Source organism: Coturnix japonica, chromosome 13, assembly GCF_054131305.1.
Source record: "Coturnix japonica strain WE chromosome 13, WE-NBRP24, whole genome shotgun sequence".
Classification (NCBI taxonomy): domain Eukaryota; kingdom Metazoa; phylum Chordata; class Aves; order Galliformes; family Phasianidae; genus Coturnix; species Coturnix japonica.
Genome location: NC_140675.1, coordinates 907924 through 929841, shown reverse-complemented (window position 1 = coordinate 929841; position 21918 = coordinate 907924). Strand labels below are relative to the sequence as shown.

General features: G+C 45.1%; 1 protein-coding gene across 1 annotated transcript; it reads right to left on the bottom strand.

Moving 5' to 3' along the window:
• Positions 1 to 12995: 12995 nt before the first annotated feature.
• On the bottom strand, positions 12996 to 14822 carry LOC146758535 (endogenous retrovirus group K member 8 Gag polyprotein-like). Its single transcript, XM_085514871.1, has one exon. It carries the CDS (start codon positions 14820 to 14822, stop codon positions 12996 to 12998), a length of 1827 nt encoding a protein of 608 aa, XP_085370997.1.
• Between the last annotated feature and the right edge of the window lie 7096 nt (positions 14823 to 21918).

The following is a 21918-nucleotide window of genomic DNA, read 5'->3' as shown; positions in this document are numbered from 1 at the left end:
CATCAACCAGGGTAAGAGTTCAATGCCGTTTTAGATGGAGGACTCATATTTTAAATAATTTATCTCATTAAGGCTTGGATTCCCTACTACAATTAGCTAAATTCCAGTTTGGATCATGCTTCACCTTGGATCACTTAGGGCTTCAGCCACTTATTGGAACTAACTCAGTTTCTCTACAGAGAAGCTGTTTTCTATAGCAACAATAAGCTGTGTAAGTACAGTGAGGGTGGGTTGGGGTTGGACTCAGCTATCTCAGTGGTCTTTTCCAGCCTTGGGTGCAACTTGTAAGAGGGAATGAAGCAGCAAACTGCACAGCACTGAGCTGCATTCTTCCGACACGTGCTATCAATGAACTGCTGTATTTCCCTATCTTCTCTGGTGCTATTCATCTAACCTAACTGAAACAGTAAGCCTGAACCTAGATATAAATCAGGATCATAGTCAGCTGTGGTTGCTTATGTATTCAGAAAGACAGTCTAGAGGGTAATGCAGTGCATCTAGAAATTCAAGTAGAAGTACCTTAGTCAAAAATATTCCACATCCAGGTTTTCACCTCGCTACCACTACATTAAAAATGAGAATCCAATTTGTGGTGTGGGTCACTGATGTGTTTCCAGGGGGAACTGTGGCTATTCTGTGCCCACAGGGTAGAAGACAGCCAGTCTTCCTCTAAGCCACATAAACAGCTGCTTAGTGCTCCCAAAGCGAATGCTCACCAGTTGTTTCCAACTTGAAGGTCATCTTCTGGCCAGCAGCCTCGCAGATGTATTCTCCAGCATCTTTCTTCTCCAGCTGCTCCACAACCAGACGCCGTGTTTTGCCCACAGATTCCATTCTGAACTTTCTGGAGGAGGCAAGCAGTCTTCCATCCTTGTACCATTTTACTTCGGTTGTATCCTGTGCTACTTCACAGCTGAGGGAGGCACTTGCTGCCAGGGCAGCACTCACCTCTTTCTGCACCTGCTCCTGGTTTATAAACACAGGTTTTGGCTCTGAGGGAAGAAAAGAAAAAGTATTGACTGAGGGACTGAAATGAGACCATCTTGCAGGTCAGTATGTACAGGTTGGAACAGGTTTAGGTTACCACTTGTGCCCAAACTAATAGCCTTCACTAGAGAATATCAGCTCTTCTGTTGAAACAAAGTGTCAAATCTAGGCAAGAAAGAACCTAGGAACTGAAGGAACCAAGAGGGTCCTTGAACACCAGTCCCATGGCTGCAAGTCACTATGCAAACATATTGAACCCAAAAGAACATCTGTCCTGCAGGCAACCAAAACCTGAGTTCCTTTTACTTAAGACCCACTGTGAAACATCAAAACACATAAACATGCGATAGTCAAACCACTGGCTGCCTTTTCATGACCCAGAACAGTACTCCTGGCTTCCTGAACAGACTCCTCATGGCCTCTACCATTGCCACAACTGTGACTGTCAAAGGCACAAAGGAAATATGCTCACCAACGCAGTCCTTTGTTCTTTGTGTGTGATTTGCAGATATCTATCTTACTTTGAGCTCTGGAAATAGTCAGCTCTACCAGGTCTCTTACTGTGAGTAGCAGACTCACCTATCCAGATGCAGCCTCCAACATAAAGGCATAGTAAAAAGGCAGTGTACTACTAGGAGAAGTTCCTGCTTCTCCTGCCACGAAAGGCTGCACGTACAACATGCACTCCAGCCTCACTGCACATACTTATCTTAGTCAAATGTTTAGGTGAACAAGAATTACAGTTTGGGATCTCAGGCACAGGAGAGATTTGAATACTATCTTGAATATTGCTTCCATTGTACATATATCAGTAATTATTATTCTACAGACAGACTGAAACAGGTCTTTGTGCCATACTAAAACCAAATACTTGCTACAAACCCAGGCAATCAAGTATAGGGAAAAAACCTCAGCACAGACTACTGCAACTGGATCACTGTATAATAGAAACTAGATTTTACTTTACTGTTCTCTGCTGTATTTCAGACAACACCTGTCTTACCTGTGCAGCTCAGCGTGGCATTTTCTGTTGGTGCAGCCTTCACCTCCTTCTGCACCTTCTCCTTGTTGATAAAAGCATCTTCTGCTTCTGGAATTGAAGGCAAATGGGCACATTTAAGACATGAATCTTTTCTACACAGCCTTCCCCAAATGCCCAAATTAGTCTTTGGACTGTACCATTGAGGACAGCTTTCCCACTCACATTTCCTGACAGTGCTATGAACTGAATGCCAACATCTGAACTATATCAATTGCCAGTGAAGAACTTCCTCCCTGCCAGACCAAAACAGCTTAGATAGCCCTAAACTTGTTTTCATTTCCACCAGTATCATGTTCCAAAATCTTCAAAAAGAAAACAACACCCCTTTCCCCACTGTCCAGCAGCACACCAGCATACGCAGTCATTGAAAAGTCTGTTTCATACAAGGGGACAGGCATTAAATTGTCCAAACAAGCTGACAGCTGTAAGTTGCTTTGCCAGCAAAAGCCAGGTGAGGGTCAAGGTTAAATTCTGTTTGTGATTAAGTCATAGTGAGGAAATGTATTTTTCTCACCTACTTATTTCTGAAAACAGTTCCAATATCTCCTGAGTGTTCAGAGGCAGTAATAAAATGGTTTCCCCTATGGAATCATAGAATGGTTTGGGTATAGAAGGAAGCTTTAAAGATCATCCAGTCCAACCTCTTGCCGTGGTCAGGGACATCATTCACTAAATGAGGCTGCCCAGGGTCCCCATCCAGCCTGGCCTTGGACACTCCAATGATGAGTCACCCACAACCTTCACTGGACAATCTGTTCCAGTGTATCACCACCCTCATCATAAAGAACTTTTCTCATGTCCAAACTGAGTCTACCCTCTTCACTTTTGAAACCATTGCCCTTTGTTATGTTGCTATAGACCCTGGTAAAAAGCCTTGTTCCACTTTCTTATCAGACTCTCCTAATAAATGAATGCCTGTCTTCCTCCATTTCTGGAAAGAAAAGCACCAGCTTGAAGCCTTTCTATTTTTAAGCATTTCTTTTGTACCTGCTATAGAGAAGAAAACAAAAGACAATACGGGAAAACCTTTTTAGTTGCAGGTTTCTTTAATTTAATAGAAACCACCAGTGCCGCCTTCTAGCATTGTGACCAAATGCTGTCTCTGAGACTACTTAGGAAGAAGCATTTGCAGGGGTGTGCTTGTGCCCTGAAGATACCTTTAATATTCTTTAATTTCCCCTGTAATTATTGACTTCTCATTTTGCTATCATTGCATCTACTTGAGATCCCCAGGGAAATTCCCAAATTATTTCCAGCCTGTCTTAAGCTGAGGCTACCCAAGTCCTCTGTGTTCATAGCTTCAGAAGGCAAACAGGAATGTACACAAATTAAACAGAATTTAAGCACCGTCTACATCACTGAATGCTGGGGTTGAATGTGTCAAACCACTTAACTTTCCCCTCCTTCTTTGTTGGGGGGTTCAATACAGTCGAAACAATTTCTCTCACCTGTGACATCAATCCTGAAGGTGAGTTTCTGGCCAGCAGCCTCGCAGCTGTACTCCCCTGCATCTTTCTTCTCCACCTGGCTCACCACCAGCCGACGCTGTTTGCCCTCTGACTCCACCCTGAACTTCTTGCTCGAGGTGATCAGTTTCCCCTCCTTGTACCACTTCACCTCCGTCTTCTCCTGGGTCACCTCGCAGCTCAGCGTGGCATTTTCTGTTGGTGCAGCCTTCACCTCCTTCTGCACCTTCTGCTTGTTGATAAAGGCATCCTCTGCTTCTGGAACTGGAAAACATTGGGTAAAATATACATTAGATATGAGCAACTTGTGACTGGAAGACATTAAAAGTTGCTTCTATGTTGTATTGGGCCATTTCCCGGAGCAACACTGCTTCACAGTGTTTATCACACATTATAATGCATCCTCAGCACAGTCCCTATGGTCATCCCATCCCTCTGGGTAGTCTTTACTATCAGCTTGGACTCCTAATTTTCAGATTTCTTCTAATGAAGACAATGACAGATCTTCATCTGTCTGTCTTTTTGATATTGCTGCACTCTACACTGGAGATCAGCCAAATACAGCTCAATTATGAAGACCTCAAAATCAGGAAACCATAGAAATTTAAGAGCAGAAAACCATCTTTTGACTCTACCATATGGCAGTGATATAGCCCTTAATATGGTGAATACTTGCCCTACATTAGGTTTTGTAGCTCGGTTTTATGCATAAAGCATGGTTTTGTACTCTCAGCAACCCCTGATTCTTCAGAGAACTGGCTGAGGTCATCTCCTCTTAATACCTAACACATATAGAAGAAAGTGTTTAAAGCCCACCTTACCCTTTCTGTCAACAAATGGAGTTAGCATCAGAAAGATAGCAAGTGTAATTAGTTAGGCATGCACACTTCAGTTAAGGTGATTCAGTTAATCACTTTGCTAAGTGGGATCGATTGATACATTGAATCTTTTTTTGATTACTTTAATCACTGTTTTATCTGATTCTCCTTTTACCAACAACTGGTTGCTGAGAGCGTTCATGCTAGTTCCTATTTGAGGCGTGGGAGAACAGATAAACCCTAAATAAATGGGCTTCCATTTCTATTCCATGGTTTGCCCTACAAAAGGCTGTAGAAGTGCAGAATATTTATGATGCACTTACATCATGCACTTCTCTAGTGCTAGCCAGCTTCTAACAGCAGAGCAATTTTGAATAAGCTTCCTATGCTTGTTTGGGTCCCAGGAAAGATCCCAGGGTCCTGATGTTGATACCAAGACAGAGGCATGCATGAATGCAGGACTAGCAGGTGTGAGGGGGATTGACATTGCCTTTTATTTGCAGTGGAGACATGGAAGACCACTCATTCAGATCATTCATGCAAGCATCTTCAGGCATACCCAGCTCAGGTGACCGGGAAGGCTCCTGCTCCCCAGCAGTCATGGCAAACCCTTCCATGACCTGTCCCCTATCTCCTTCCTCCCCGCTGTCACTCTGTGAAGCCTTCTGCTGCCATCCCTTTCCCTTCCTTCATGACTTTCTCCTCTGCATGCTGTCTGAATTCTGAGTGGCAGCAGCTGCCCAGGAGGGTAAGTTCAGCTCAAGTTCCTGTGCTGCTGACCGTTGCAGTACGTGCAATCCCAGGATTCACACCACAGCTCTACCACCAGCACTGCAGTCCACTGAAGGCGAGGAAGCAGGGCAGCAAGTCAATGCAAGAATGCAGTTGATACACTCTCTACATTTGATCTCCCTGCTTGTATTGACTGTAGAAGCATCATTCTCTCCGCCCATCTTCAACAGCCCCTGTTTTGACTGATGATTTTCAGGGGAGGTTCAAGTTGGATGTTAAGAAAAACTTCTTCTGAAGAGGAATGGTGATGTGGTGGCACAGCTTTGCAGGGAGCTGGTGGGGTCACCATCCCTGGGAGTGTTCAATAACCATGGAGATGTGGCACTGAGGGACGTGGGCAGTGTGCATGGTGGGATGGGTTGAGGCTGGATGTGGGGATCTTTGTGGTCTTTTCCAACCGCAATGATTTGATGAAGATCAGAAGGCTTGCTTATTAGCAAGACAACAAACATGGCCTAGACCAACCAGGTGATGCAAAACTTCTCACAAATGCAACGGAGCTTTGGCCCACTTCAAATAAGGATTTCAGCATGCACCACAAATACTGAGATAATGAGATGGCACAATCAGCCCTTTTTACTATAGTTTTCTATAGGTTTCCAAGGTGTGCAGCACTTGTTTCTTTTAAGCAAGAAGGTCTAATCTGCATCCCATAATGCTCAACACTCAGCACCTAACATTCAACATGTCCTTAAAATGGGATTGTTCTGTGCTACCAGTGGAACCCTGGGGTAGAGGAACCCTGAAAATCTTTCTGAGTGCAATGGTAAGAGGAGAAATTAAGACTCAGAAAGCCATTGCACTTTGGGAGAAGCTGGTAAGATGAGGATTTCTGTAGTGAAAGAGCCAACCACTCCAAGAGTACTCATAATCCCTCCTGACTTTCACACCACATCATTTTGCAGTGAGGGCTGGACTTGCACGTCATGTTACGGTGGTACACATGAGAAACGGTAGCTAGGCAAGCACTCTCCACGTATGGCAGAGGAGGAGGTATTACATTACCCTGTGCAGCCATGAGCTCATCTGGTCTGAAAGAGAACAGAAAACCTTTGGTTTCTGAGGCAAACAGCTAATAATAGCCCTCAGCTAGCAAAATTCAAGTGTAAAAGCACTACATTGCTGTGTTTTCTCCCTACACCTCTGCAATAAGACATGGGCTGGCTTTGGCTGCTGAGGATTAACTTGGTTGATTCCAGCTGTTGCCATAGTCTTTCTGTCATCGTTCATATTTCATTTTCTCTGACAGATACCTCCCAAATCTAACCTTTCTGTAATCCACTCTTTGCTGAAACTGCCAGTTTCCTGAGCCAAAAGCATGAGCGACACAACTCACGGAACAGATCCAAAGGCCCCAGAATCACATCCACATGATGTGGGAATAGTAAGAGCTGATAGTTTAGAGTCTACACCACAGGCAGCAGCAAAACTGTCTACTACAGGAGCAGAGATATATTGCACACCAGGGACTGAAGGAGCAGAATGCCCCAAGATGGAGAGAGCAAAGACTGCAACCTTTACAAGGGAACAGAACGCAAGCTATGCCCTGCAAGGACACCAGGTCTGCGTGAGCAGAAAGGCAGTAGACTCCCAGTACAGTTGCTCCTCCACACAGCTGACCAAATGCCAAACCTTGACCAGGATTAAGCTCCAATGTGTTCACTGTCATAAGAAAGAAGAGGAGAAAACAGATTCCCTGTCCTGATCAGCTCAGAATACAAGATGAGAACTGTAAAGTCAACAGAGAACAAGTTGACTTATGAGCAAAAACCAGTAGAGTGCAGCTACAAATAAAACAGAAGACAAACCCTCGTCATCAGCCAGCTCACTAATGGTCACTCAGAATGCAGCTGATGTGCCCATGGCTATCTGGAGTCTAAGTTAAAATTTACCAGATCTTGTGCAAAATATACTGACACCAGAGCAATCTCTACTGCAGCTGGAGTGAGAGATCTGCCTCCATGCTAAACTCTCAGACTAATGAGAAACATACAATTAGAAAGGTATCAATGGATTCATGACTGATCATTACATTTACAGAACATGGAATGAACGGTCGCCAACGTGGGATTCAACAAGCCAAAGGCAAGTGCAATGTCTCTGACTAAATGTTCTTAGGACACCAACAACCAAACCTCAGTGCAGCCACAGTAGAGATCTGTAAATACTACTGTTGAAATATCAACTGGTAGAGCAGTGTTGCACCTTGTACAAATCACAGTTGGACATCTATGGACAGCTCATTATAAAAGTAGTCGTAGGGGAAGAGCTGGATGAAACACTGTTAAAAACAAATAATCATTTTAGCTGCACGTTTGTAAGCATTTCTTTTCATCCTCCCCAAAACAGTTTCATGGCAGAATCAAGAGGACACGTTCACACAGACGTTTCCACAGCCAGACTATGGAATAATCAAAGAGTATCAACCAAAATGTGTTTCCTACTTGTGACATGAATCTTGAAGGTGAGTTTCTGGCCAGCAGCCTCGCAGCTGTACTCCCCTGCATCTTTCTTCTCCACCTGGCTCACCACCAGCCGACGCTGTTTGCCCTCTGACTCAGCCTTGAACTTCTTGCTCGAGGTGATCAGTTTCCCCTCCTTGTACCACTTCACCTCCGTCTTCTCCTGGGCCACCTCGCAGCTCAGCGTGGCATTTTGAGTCAGTACAGCCTTCACCTCCTTTTGTACCTTGTCCTTGTTTGTAAACACGTCTTCTTTCTCTGCAGGGACATCACAACAGTCACACCGTATTGCTGTAGTCTGCTGCAGAGCTTACTCCAGTTCCCCGTTTTCACTATACTTGCCCTTCACAGGGAGCATCATGATGCCTCATTATGACAGGAAAATACTTTCCCCTCTATTTTGCCTTGGGAAATGATAGGCACATCATATCATATCACATCACATCACATCATATCACATCATATCATATCATATCATATCATATCATATCATATCATATCATATATCATATCACAAAGCTAAACATTTCGCAGTCTGATAGCAGATTTGGACATGAGATTTAGAACACCTGCATGCATTGCTGAACCTCCTCCCTTCTCTTTTTTTCTTCTCATGTCTCTCTACATTTCCAGTAAATCAGAAGGGAATGGCCCTCTAGAACAGGTTGCCCAAGGAGACTGTGGATGCTCCATCCCTGCAGGCATTCAAGGCCAGGCTGGATGTGGTTCTGGGCAGCCTGGGCTGCTGCTTGGCAACCCTGCACATAGGAAGAAGGGGGTTGGAACTGGATGAGCACTGTGGGCCTTTGCAACCCAGGCCATTTATGAGTCTGATTAGTGGCATTTTCCACCTCATTGTGTCATTCAAATTTTGTAACCAGATCTCTTCAAACACCTCCCCTTTTCTCACTCCTTGTATGCCTGGTGTGCTCTTGCACTGTAACCCTGCAGACACCAGCTGACCACAAGAGGTGCACAAGTTACCCTCCTTGCCTATGGTTTGTTGCAGTAATTCATTCCTGGATGGAAAAGCACATGAAGAAAAGTGTTGCTATGACACTAGATGACAAAGAAAGTCCTATAGCCAAAATGCTTTGCACCAGAGAGGCAAAGCACTCCACTTGCACTTGGCTACTAAAGTAGAGAAAAAGGAATTAACATCAGAAATAGCTGCAGTCAAAACCATCTAAGAATCCAAGTCTCCAGGAAACATGGAAAGCAAATCCTCTCCAGGACCGTGTTCTAAAAGGAAACAGATCAGAAAGGTGAGTTCTTCCCCCCTTTGACCACCCACTCATGTAACGTCCATGTCATTTCTAAGTATGCTGCCCAGACCAAGACTGAGGATGCTTCAGAAGAAGACCTTCCCTGCTAAGCCAAACAGAACAAATAAGGTACCAAAATATGTAGAGCCAAACAAGGAAAGGTGCTCTAAGAAGGTAAGCATCACAAGAGACCAACAGGAATACTTACACAATCCAAACAATGCACAATTTCTGTTCCACAAGCTGCCAAGAGGAATGTGCGCAGTACTCACAGCGCACCATGTACACTGCTTACTGCAGTCATACTGCTTCGTAGGACCAGCCCAACTTACTAAAACATTTGATCTTAAAACAGTAAAACACTGACCTTTCCAATCCAAACCATTCTATGCTTCTATTTTCATGAGGCTATTTTTGTTCTCTCATATGTTGTGCTTCCTGAGTAGAATAATCTTGCACAGAACTTGCCTAGAAGATGCAGTTAAACTTGCTGAAGCCCAAGGCCACAGACTGCTGGACTTTAGCCCAGCTGCGAGTAAGGAAGGCCACAGAGCTTACTCTAACTGCAAGAGAAGGAAGTAAGAAAGAGGAACAAAAGGAACCCATCCAGAGCAGAAAGATCTCAAACCTCAATAGTACTATTGGTCTACGTGGCTGAGCGAGAGGTTGGGAACATGCAGCCAAAGGGACAGGATCAAAGGCCCCCCTGAAATCTAGAAAGATTACATCCTTTGCCTTCATACACTGAGTCAGTGGCCTTATCATAGAACAAGATTTGATGACCAAGACTGGTTGCACACATGCTCCCTCACCGATGTTTAGGCCACCAGACTGTTTACCCGGGCAGAGCTTCAGCACACAGAGGCATTTTGACCAGAACCTCGTGCTGAACTCTAAAACTTACCCCCAGGCTTCCTGACTGTGTGGTACTGGCACGTCCTGTTTGGGATGGAATTCTCAAGGGAATGTGCTTGCCACGAGCCTTCTTAGACTGAAGCAAGAGATAGGTTGCCACAACTGGTCGTAATTCCACTAGAAAACAAGAGGATTTAGAAATCTTCAGAAACATTGTCAGTACAAAGAAAATTTCTGCATGTCTGCCATATTTTCCCCTTGATGTGCAACCTTCATGTCTGATCACATTAGGGTAGTTTCAGGCCTCAGATGACTCACACAATATGTCTGAGATAAAGAAGCAGACTACGTTCGTTCTTGCTTGAAAGTTAGTGTATTGTACAATTGCTGGAAGTGAAAACTAAAGCTGGTGCCAGAATCTCTCTACTGAAGTGAATGGCAAAGCTCCTACTAATTCAGTTTGTACAGCATTTCAGCTGGACTCCCATTTCTGGGGGCAAATTTCAGCCCAGCTCCAAGGAGCATCGACATTCAGCTGGATTTTCAGCAGCTTTTTGACTACTATGAGAACCGTGGGTACAATGCTTGACAGACTCAGTGTAGTATAATAAGCTTGAATTACTTATCAGGTGTTACCTTCGATCTGGTAACCTGGAAAGTCAAGTCCCTTTGTGAATGTGTATCGACGGCCCCGACCAAGTCACAGCTGCTTGTTACACCAATATGGTCAGCGGTAAAATGGCATTTATTGGAATGTGAGGGTCCCTTATATAGGTATCCAGTTTCATCCTTATCTTTTATACATATGCATGACCCAGCAGGGGAAGGCCTATCACGTTACATCCCGAGGGTCGTACTTCGCCTAATACAACATCTCCCCTTCCCCATGCCCAATAAAATCAAGACCCATAACACGCGACCGCTAAAACTATCCCTAACGTATAAAAGTGTTAGTTTTCATATATAAATTTTGTGGTGAGTTATTTAAAAAGTGACGTAAACATGCAAAGGTATGTGGTGCAGTGTATAATTATGTTAGTGGTTCTTTAGTTAGTATTTTCAAGGCATCTTGGGCTTATGCAGCTCATTATCATGCGCTGTAAACAACCCTGAATACATTGAAACAAACAAGGTAAACAAATTCTTAAAACTAAAAGACTAAAATGATAGGAACACTGTGGTGGCATTAGCTTAACAGACCAGCATGCCAGCATACCAGCCTCTCAATTTCTCTAAAAGCATAGACTACAACTACTCCTAGAGCTAAAATAAATGCAAAAAATTCTGGCTGTAGAACCCCACAAACGAACCTCATCCCCTTATAACAATCACACAAAGGCACACAGTCAATAATGTAACAGATGTCCTTCTCGTGAGTACTGACAGCTGTTCTTCATTCGTCCCTTTTCTTTTTCCTGTGGGGTCGTTTCACGGATGCAGCTGGCGGGCTCCCACCAACCGTACCTAGAAGGAAAGTACTCAGTTTTTCGATTAGTTTTCTGTTTCTCCCAGAACATCCTTTTGGGCGATCGCTGTATCAGGTTTTATTTTTCTCGACGGAACCCATAAAATTTTTCCCGATTCTCTGTCCTTTACTGCAGCATAACCTCTGCCCCAAACTAAAACAGACCACCCTGATTCCCAGGTACCATCATCCCGTCTTATCTTTACTGGTGGCCCCTCGTCAATGATTCTTGGTTGCCAGTGTTTCTGTATTGGGGTGTGCTTACTCTCTCCTCGTTCAAAATGATTGATTGCATAAAGTGCTCGGGCCAATACTTCTGCCTGTTGGGCTATTGGGATCCTACCTCTGTGACCCTCCCCCTCCCCAAGGACACGTATCTTATCCTTCAGGAGGCGGTTGGCCCTCTCCACAATTGCTTGTCCCTGGGAATTCCCAGGGATGCCTGTAGAGTGAGATATTCCCCACCGTCCCATCTTGGCACTTGGTGACAGCCCCCTCCAAGGGTCGATCAGGGCTCCATCGAGCAAGGACATTGGAAGAACAAGCCTGTAGGATTTCCCGCCAGGCCAAATCCATTTCCTGTGTCCATGCTCTCTCTTCCCTGGGATCCGAACCCTTCAACTGATCATAAAATGGCTTCATGAGTCGTGGAGGTATGCCAAGGGCATTGCGCACCCACTGAATAGCCCCCACCAGCTTCTGGACGTCCCACAAGGTCCTAACGAGGGGTTTAATATCCAGGCCCTGGGGAGCTACCATTGTGGGCCCAAAACGATATCCCAGAAATTCAATCCCTGGCCCCTTCTGTATCTTTTCCAGGGAGATGGTAAAACCTGCTGTAGTGAGAGTGTCAACCACCCGCCTTTCCAAATCGTGTAATTGAACCTCACTGGGAGCTGCAAGCAACAAGTCGTCCATATAATGAGTAATTCGACAATCAGGCAGTGATGTTCGTACCGGCTCAATTATTCTTCCCACCACGAGTTGGCAGATTGTGGGAGAGCATGCCATACCTTGAGGAAGTACCTTCCAATGGAACCTCTCCGAAGGCCCTTGGTTATTGAGAGTGGGTACAGTAAAAGCAAAGGCCTCCCGATCCTTCACTGCTAAGGGGATAGAGAAGAAACAATCTTTAAGATCAATAACCACCAAAGGCCATCCCTCCAGTATGGCTGATAGCAGAGGACCACCTTGTTGCACCGGACCAAAGAGGATAAGCTGTGCATTAACCATGCGAAGGTCGTGTAACAACCGAAATGACCCTGAAGATTTTCGGATAACAAAAACAGGAGTGTTCCAAGAACTAAGAGAAGGCTCCAAATGGCCTAAAAATAGCTCTCTCGAAACCAACTTCTTGAGCGCTGTTAACTTTTCATGAGTAAGGGGCCACTGATCTACCCAAACAGGACGAGCATCCTGCTTCCAGCGCAAGGGAATGGCGTGTTTCATTGCTAATTGGTAGACAGTGGCCCTTACTATAAATTTGTCATGCGAACCCCTAAGGCATCAAGGAAGTCTCGGCCCAAAATTGTGCCTGGAACAGACCCAATCAGAGGTCCAATCAGTACAGGTTTGTCTATGGAACCGTCCCTATTAATCAGAGTGATTTCCACCCGTTCCGCTGACTCGCCAGTTGACACTGTACCCCCAACCCCAGAGATGGATTTCGCCAAACCAAGCACTGGCCAGGATGGAGGCCAGTCCTTTTCTGCTATTACCGTAACATCTGCTCCTGAGTCAAGCAAGGCTGTGATAAGGACGGAGCGAGGAACCTTTTTATAAGGCAATTGTCCCATATAAGCCATAATTATCTTGACTATAGGCCGTTGACTGAGATCCATAGTTAAGGCCACTGCGGGTGAGAGATGTGGACTCTCCCCTGCGCCAAACTCAATGGCATGTGGGGCCCAAGTACTTGACTGCGGGAGGGACCCTGGGCCTGAGGTGCCCTCCCATTCTCATTTCCCTGCGGCATAAGAGTGTATTTTCGGCATTGACGAGCTGTATGACCCAGCCTATTACAGGCTTGGCACTTGCTGTTAGTCTTGAGCTGCCCACCTGAAGCTTTACACTGTACCTTGAAATGGCCAGGGTGACCACATTTAAAGCAATTGCCCTTGGACTGACCATTTTGTATGGCCATGACAGAAAGCAATGCGTTTGCTAGCCCCTCATTAGACAGCGGTGTTGTCTGTTGTTTGTCCAGAACATACTTAATAATTTCACCCGGAGTCTCAAGATCGTCAGGGGCAGCTCGAATGATGTCCCTAACATTTTTGTGAGCCTTCTGCTTCAGGCAATCCTTTAAAACAGAAGCTTGCGCGTCCTTAGGTAGATCTGATCCTTCTACTGCTCGTATCAATCGATTAGCAAAATCAGAGAATGACTCTGAGGGACCCTGAGCAATCTCTGACCACGGGGCTGCAGGCTCTGCCTTTCTTATAAAGTTTCTAAAGGCAGTAGCAGCCGCCCCTGTAGTGGAAAGCAATTCCCCTGGGCGCAGGAGCCTAAGCTGTCTCTCTGGGGACCCAGCCATTTCCGCAGTTACTCCCGAAAGCCTCATTATATCAGTTCTCGGTTCCCCCTCCCTCCCATTAGCAGGGTGTTGAGCATCACGTCCAGCCTCAGCTACAATAGCTTTAAGTTGTATCATCCACTCCTCCCTCCACAAAGTAAACTGAACTGGCTCGAGAACGACTCTCATTAGACTCTCAATGTCATACGGGAGTAGGGGACCTGGGGCAATGAGTGCCTCAAAGGCACTTAGTGTCATCGGAGATCTCAGCCCCTTTTTCTCAATCGTTTCTGCAAACCGAGTAACTGCTTTTGCTTCCAAAGGTACCCAAACCGGTCCCTCCTGTCTGACGACAATCGGGAACACTGCATGATCTCGCTCCTTGAGTCCCGACTCACGCATTGATTCCTGGATGTCAGCCCAATTAGTGGGCCTGCGTGATAACTCTTGCTCCCCCCACAACTCCTCCCTCCATGGAGGCGAACCCGATACTGTGGGGCCGGGCAAAGCCTTCCGTTCCTCCCCCTTTTTGGAACACGATCCCTCCTCTGAGGGAGGCGGGTATGAGGGCGAGCCCACGCCTCCACGGCGCGCCGCCTCCATAAACCCTCCCCCCTCCGGACAAGAACCGCCCCCTTCGGGTGAGTGAAAGCTCTGCAAAGAGGGGTAAAGGCGGGGATATGATGGTGGCGCCTCCTTCGATGACTCAGCTTCCGCCTTCTTTTCCGGAGTTGTTTCGAGCGCGGCCATGGCCATCTTGGAATCAGCCGGCGTGGCCGACGCCATCTTGGATCCGGAGTCACTGCAAGAAAGCAGATCCCCCACACCCCCCGAGACCCCGGACGTCCCGGAATCCAGACCAAAGACCCCTTTCGCGATGGCCTGGACTTGCTTCTCCTCCCTAGCCGCTTTAAGCGCACCTAGGACCAAACCCCAGGTTTTTAATTCTTTCGCTTTATGCTCGCGGGTGGCTCTCTGGAGCAGGGCCTCAGTGAAAGAGTCCCACCGCCCCGAATCGAGCAAAACGCCAGGGGAGGGTAAAAGCCGCGCCGACTCCAAGCAAGAGGCAACAGCGGCAATATCCTTCTTAGAAGGAGCATTCTTACCACAATAGGTTTTACAAAGTTGCAATACTACTCTAAAGACGGAATCCATTTACCCAGAGACCTGAAGTCTTCCTGGTCTTCTACGAACTATCGGCCGTAGGATAGGCGCAGCGCTGCATTCCCCTTTGCACCCCACCGAGAGTGCTTCCACGGGCTCGAACAGTGGATACCGCGTCCGTCAGCGCGGTTTTAGCCGTCGCACACTCACCTCCAGGACTTTGCCTCACACGGGGCACCAATTGTTACCTTCGATCTGGTAACCTGGAAAGTCAAGTCCCTTTGTGAATGTGTATCGACGGCCCCGACCAAGTCACAGCTGCTTGTTACACCAATATGGTCAGCGGTAAAATGGCATTTATTGGAATGTGAGGGTCCCTTATATAGGTATCCAGTTTCATCCTTATCTTTTATACATATGCATGACCCAGCAGGGGAAGGCCTATCACGTTACATCCCGAGGGTCGTACTTCGCCTAATACAACAATCAGGCATTAGAAGTCCTTTGAATTAAGACTGTGAAAATATCACAGACTTGAACTGCAGAACTTTTTCCCCTTGTAGGTCGATTGTTCTCTTTATTCCCTGTACCTAAAGAAAAGAAACAGTGACACCACTAATGATCTCTCCTAGATAATACTTACATTTTACATCTAGTCTTACTAAAGTTATATGGAAATCTTAACAATCCTTCAAATTCTACCACTTTCTATTTAATAGAAGGACAACTCAATTACAAGAGACAACTTTCAGATTCAGGTTAAAGCCAGAGTACCAATCATGTTTTAAATCTCTTCTACAGCTTGGAATGTCATTATTGACATTTATACAGCATCTCTAGAAGCACTCAGTTCAGCTTTTCTCACTTCTTTTCCAAAGTTACTGGAATAAATTTATTTCCTGAAGTATTTGTGAACTGTAATTCCCCAAATTTGCTTGGTTGTCTTACCTGGTGTGTTGATATTTATCACCCATTAGTGAAACAATTCAAAGCAGGGAGTTAAGCCAGCATGTGACATCTGCTGTTCATCCATCAGTTTCTGTTTTGAGTCTGCCTGGACTTCCAGAGATTCATAAGGAATTCAGCATGGTAAAAAAATAACAAAAAGGCTGAGAAAACACAATTAAAGGAGAAAAAAAGGAATAAATGTGAACTTCAGAAATGCAGTTATTAGGTAGACTATGAAGTTCTGCAGTGGTACCTTACCTCTGAAAGGTGTGAAATATTTCATGTTTGAGAATAAGTGAGTGTTAGAGTCTGTTAATACAGTAAGGTTATTTACTGTAGGAGTGGGCTGAAATACAGAGAATTACTGACATACGTTTATTACCTCTGACGTTAATGCTGATCTACTCTCTCTTCTCTTGTTGTGAAACACAGAAAGCTGTTACACAGTCTTCATCAAGGTGTCCCAGCTGCAAGAATAAGACCTATACTGAGGAAAAAGCTTTCAAGTCATCTCACAGCCCAATCTCACCGTGGTAGTGTTCTGCTGTGCAGCAGTCAATAATTAGCCATGATTTCAGATTATTTTTTAAACAGTGTTATGGCTAAATATTACAAGGAGTAAACAGAAAGAGTCATCCAACTTCAACAACTAGTCCCTCTGTGGCAACAGGTCCTGAGTTCTGAATTCAAGTACAAAAGCCTGTCAGCAGATGAGACCTTTTACTAGAGCAGAAGTGACGCTTCTATCTCTTCTTGATTCCTAGTTCCATGGCGTGCACAGCATGCTGTGCTGCATGCACAGCACAGCTGTTCTTCAGAGCAACAGTGGCACCCAGTGACCAACAGCAGCCATTGTCTGCAAATACACAGCAACTTCCCAGGATCTGCAGCAACAATCTCCCCACACACTCCACTTCACACAGACACTATGACCCTGATTAGACTCAAGCAGCAGACTTAAAACAAGTCAGAGTTTTAGATTACAGAATATTTCAGGATCTATAATGTGTGAAATTCAGTTACACAACAGTGCCGAGGTGACGGCATTTCAAGCAACGTTTAGATCACAGCCATGTAAAATAAGAACAAATTCAGTGCAGAAATAGCAAGCCTGTACCTTAATACTCATGAGATTATCCATTTTTTACTGCATTCTGACTAAGTTCTAAAATTTGCTCATCCCAGTTCACTTCAACAAGTTCCACCAGTTCAAGCAATGCAGTTCTGAGATCCTGTGTATGTCAGGCAGATAGAATTGAACAGCGCAGAAATAATCTCTGACAGCTTTAAGAGCTCCGTTCTGCTTACAAACTCTCAGTCCAAAACTATTCACAGTTTTAAGGCAATGAACACCTGAAGCAGTTGGATCATCTGCCATTTGCCGCATTCTGCTTCTTGGCATCATGATTAGCACAAAGGGTTTTCTGCTGTCCTGCAGAGATGGACAAAGTCCTGCTTACAAATGGACCAAGTTTCAGTGTACAGCAGAGTTTGTACCAGACTAAAAAGCCACGTCATTCAATTCATGTGCTCAGGTTGTTATGCACTCAGAAAGGAAACAGAACTGACTGTTGGATTCTGAAGGCAATCTGTGGGGTCCTACATTACCTCCTGATTCTGGAAGAGGAAATTCTAATAGCAAATGCAGAACTTTGACCTTTGTAGACATGAGAAGAGCTGGCATTTAGGAACATTCATTTCAGGGAAATCAAATGATGTGTCTATATTTTTACTACAGATAGTATAGGGAGCAGCCAGTTGAAGAACCAGATACAAAAAATCCAGCCCATTGGCAAGAAAATACTTCTCCTTAAATTCTGTATGCTACCATGGTACAGAATTAGGCTACAGTGCCACATAGGCCAACCAAGAGTAGAACCAAATCCACAAAATACTGGTAGACAAAGCAGCAAAAACAGGGACAATATTCAGCAGACTGTGCTGTGGCCTTTCTACCCACAGCTCAGCATGTTCTGCCATCCGAAAAGCAAGGCCTCTTGTCAAGCTCAGCTATTTCCCTTCTCAGTGTATTCTAGCACCACTGATACCCACTGGTATCCTCCTGTAGAGTGCCATCATATTGTCATCATCCAAAGGGAAAACCCACACAGCAGAGCATACAGCACTACACCCATGCTCCAAATATCCACCTGAGAAACAAAAAGACAAGCTTACAAACCTGAAGCACCTCAAATGGCTTCCTGACAGACTGGATTGTCTGCCCTTGCCAAAGCCCACATATAGCCCAGGAAAAGCTGGCTCTTTCCCTCAGGAAATAAAACCTTATCGTCCCAGAGAAAGCATATAACCCTCATTCAATTGCCCTTCCACTCAGCTTAGAGCACTACTAAAACCAGCATCTTCACCTTAGCTCATCACACTGCTGCAGTTCCTTTTACAAGGATTTCACTGGCAAAAATGAAATCAAAGCAGTCACAAGGGATTTAGCACAGTTACGTGTTACTGGCTACGAGAGCTGTCAGCACAGTCACCTGTCAGGCTTTGCTGCTGTTCTCTTTATGTAGAGGCACAACAAGGTTCAGACACCTCACAGTGCAGTTCTCACTTTGACTGTAAAGAAAAAGGAGGCTTGAAAAGCAGTGTGTGGAAAACAAAGAAATAAGAATTAGAACAACAGTGGGGCCATGGCACTTGTAGGAATTGCTCCGCCTTTAACAGCGATTCAAGAAGGATGAGGGCATCCCAAACCAGACCAGATTGGACAGATTAACAACTGCAAGTAGTGGGTTCCAAAATTCCAGACATGAAATCAAAGCTGGAAAAACTCTTCACATTTTCATCTCTCAATTTTTAGTACATTGTGCATTACAACGGAAACAATTCTTCACATACAACTTGGAAGCTAAAGACAAGTCTGACAAAACAGACTGCACAGAAATGATGGATAATTAACAGAGCAAATTGCTCTTTCAAACACTTAGTAATAGAAAGAGATCTCTGAAGTTGCTGTTCTGTAGAGCCCCAAAGCAGTCGCTTGAGGCAGTTCAGGATTAGCCTGAGACAAACCAGCCAGCTGTGTGAACTGAGACCAATTGCACTTCTTCTATTTTACTTTCATTCTATGTGACCTCACTAAGCAAATATTGTCTAAGACCATGAGTATCACATAAATGTGCAGATCTCAAGCTGCTCACTTATCTAGTACCCTTGGCATGATGCTTTATTTTCCTCAGCTATTCATCTAGATTGTGCCTGTTGATTGTGCAACAACAGCCTGTTGGTCTCGATTACCTGTAAGAGGCTTTAAATTTGGCCAGGAAAAATCATTTGAGGATAAGTAATTATCTGGGACTCAGTAAGGCAGTCTTCCCATGCTTTCATAACAGCCGAGATACACACACACACAAACTCATGGAACCCCACTGCTTTGCACAATCCTGTGCACACTCACGTGTGTCATGCACTGATTTCCCAGCCAGTCCTCATGGGGTCTATTACTTAGGACAGGAGTGTAGGGGAGCAGCCAGAAGCTGTTTGCATTCCCTGCTGTCTGCTGGGCAGCTTTGCTGGAGATGCTTGGGTTGCTTTGTTTTTCCTTGGGAGGTGGGAAGGAGCTTTGGGTTGGAGGCACATCCCGTGCCAGAGCATCCCGATGGCACGTGTGGGGCACTGATCTGCAGCAGATGAAGGGGAGGAGGTCCCAGCACAGCTCTGCACCATGCTCTGCCACACTGGGCAGCTTGTTCCTGGCTCAGCAGCGCCATCAGACAAGGAGCAGGGAAGGAAATCAAGGATGGGGGGTACCATCAAACGCAGTTAGTGCATGCCTGTGCAAGACAAACAGACCCAGAGCTTGCGGGTTGTTCCTGCTTTTGTAGCATTTGTGTGCTGTAGCTGAGCAAAAGGTTCTGCTGCTTGAATCTTCTTCTGCAAGAGCCACCTACCGGTAAATGTCTGCGGGGATGGAGGATGTGACAGAAAGCATTTGTCTCCACAACAGCGTAGTTACACTTGGTCTAGAGAGTGAGAGAGGCAGGCAGCACTGCCTGATGTTGGTCAGGGCGAGCTCCTCCTGCCGCATCACGATGATGGCAGGGCTGGAGATGATCTGCAGGGACAGCTCACAGGTGAGAGCCAGGAATGGACACGGCGGGAGGACAGAGGTGTTAGGGAGCAGCCACGGCATCAAAGAGCATCAAAAGGCCCTGAAAAGCATCACAGAGCCACAGCCAGGAAGCTTGGGGTTTTCATGAGCAGCATCCAGGATGCTAGAGACTATTTGCTGCCATTCACAACGGCAGCAGAGCTCTCGCTGCAGGCATCCCAAAGTCAGGCAAAATGGGAACACACCCAGAGCTCGGCCGCACAAACCCCACAGCCAGAGTGTTGTAAGCTGAGCTGCCTTGATGTTTCTTGCACTCATCCCAATCTCTGCGAATGAAAACTCGGAATTCAGTCAAGGCGTTGATTGAGCACGAGCGTGCCTTTATTCAATAGGAGAAAGGAGGGGGTGTGAGGTCTGGAGGAAAGATGGGACTCATCCTCTCTTGTAATCATGAGAGCTGCTCAGAGCCTGTGCTGTTGCCCGGAGCCTGGGACTCGTGTCCTGATTCTGTGCCCCCCTGCGAGATGCTCAGCTTCTCCTCGGTGATGCTGACCTGAGCCTGCATGGTGGTGCTGCTGTCGGGGCACTCGGGCTGTGCTTGGGCTGGGCTGCACTGCAGAGACATTGAGTCCAGGCTGGTGCCTGAGGTGTCTGGTGGGCTCAGGTCAGCAGCTTCAGTAGGGATGGGATGAATGAAGGCTTCAACCTGGAATTTATCTCCAATCTACTTTTAATACCTTCATTCGATCAAAATCTACTGTCAATACCTTCAAAGGAAAATGATGCTTTGGGAAACAGAACTTGCAGGCTGAGAGATAAAGCCAAGGTCTTTAGATAAAAATGAGAAAAGATTTTGCTTGTCATTTCGTAACTGTGATGAAATTCGTAATTTTTGTTTGAGCTACATTTTGATAGAATAATGTGGTCGTAATGTGCTTGACTACAAGCATGATTTCCACGTAAAGCTGACTCTTAGCAGGAACTCTGTTTCCTTTAGAAGCAGTGAACCCTGGTAGCGAACAGCTTTGCTTACTTCTAAAGACCCTGTCAACCCAGCACAGGACATGCAGTTTGCTAGCATTAAAGAACAAGTTTGTATTTTCCTTGTAAGCAATGTCGGAAGAGAAAGACAACACACATTTCAGAACCATTTTGGCCCCAGTAAAAGTGATGCCACGGAAGAGCTCCATCAAAACTTATGCAAAAACATAAGTTCAAGTGGGCAAGGCCTTATGAAAATCTTCCACACAACTCAATGGAGATTGGGGTGGGTGGGTTTATGAATAAGAATCCTTAAGAATTTTCTTCTAAGAGACTTAAGAACTGTCAATATATATATATAAAGAATATAAACACTAATTCTGTTACTACAAATAAATATATCCAAAGGGTTAGGAGACCAACCCGATCATATCACAAGCTCTTTGATGACTGTAAACGCAGTCATCAATACGCAGAAAAAGATTTAAATAGATTAATATGAATGAGTACAAATGTACAGAAAGAACAACTAGGAATAAAGGTGGAGAAATGAAGGCACAAAGTGAGACGAGTCTGGCAAAAATATCACACAGAAAAGGATGCAATTCTTTCAATTTATTAGTAGCAAAAAGCTGCATAATAAGTCCTAGTTTGCTCCTCATCAGAGAAGCAAATCCTATTGATAAGGTTGTGAGGAGAGATTTTGCATCAGTTTTCATAAAAAGGTCAACTGTGATGAATTAAGGTTGTTAAGAACTAACAAAGAAGTAAAAAAAAAAAAAAAAGGCCTAGAATACAAAAGTAATAGGGTAGAGAAGATACATAGCTTAGATCTCTCCGAATGAGCTGAATCTGCTATATTCCTACTGCATTTCTAAGGGACTGACTCAATCAATCTCAAAGCTGTTAACGATTATGTTTTTAGAACTTAGGAAAGCCTGGTGATGAACCAGATAACTGATACAATGTACAGACTTCTTTTGAAGAGAGGAAAAAAAAAAGGGGGGGAGATGATGAAAAATGATAGACCTGTCAGCTTAACTCCAGGTCCTCAGAAGAAAGAAACAGTTTAGAACAACTTAGAAGAGATAGGTATCATTCAACACACCTTTGTCAGGAACAAATTACTATTAATGATTCTAATTTACCCCT

Bases quoted from the DNA above. Each gene is read 5' to 3' on its own strand.
- LOC146758535 (XM_085514871.1), bottom strand. From the start codon at position 14,822: ATGGATTCCGTCTTTAGAGTAGTATTGCAACTTTGTAAAACCTATTGT.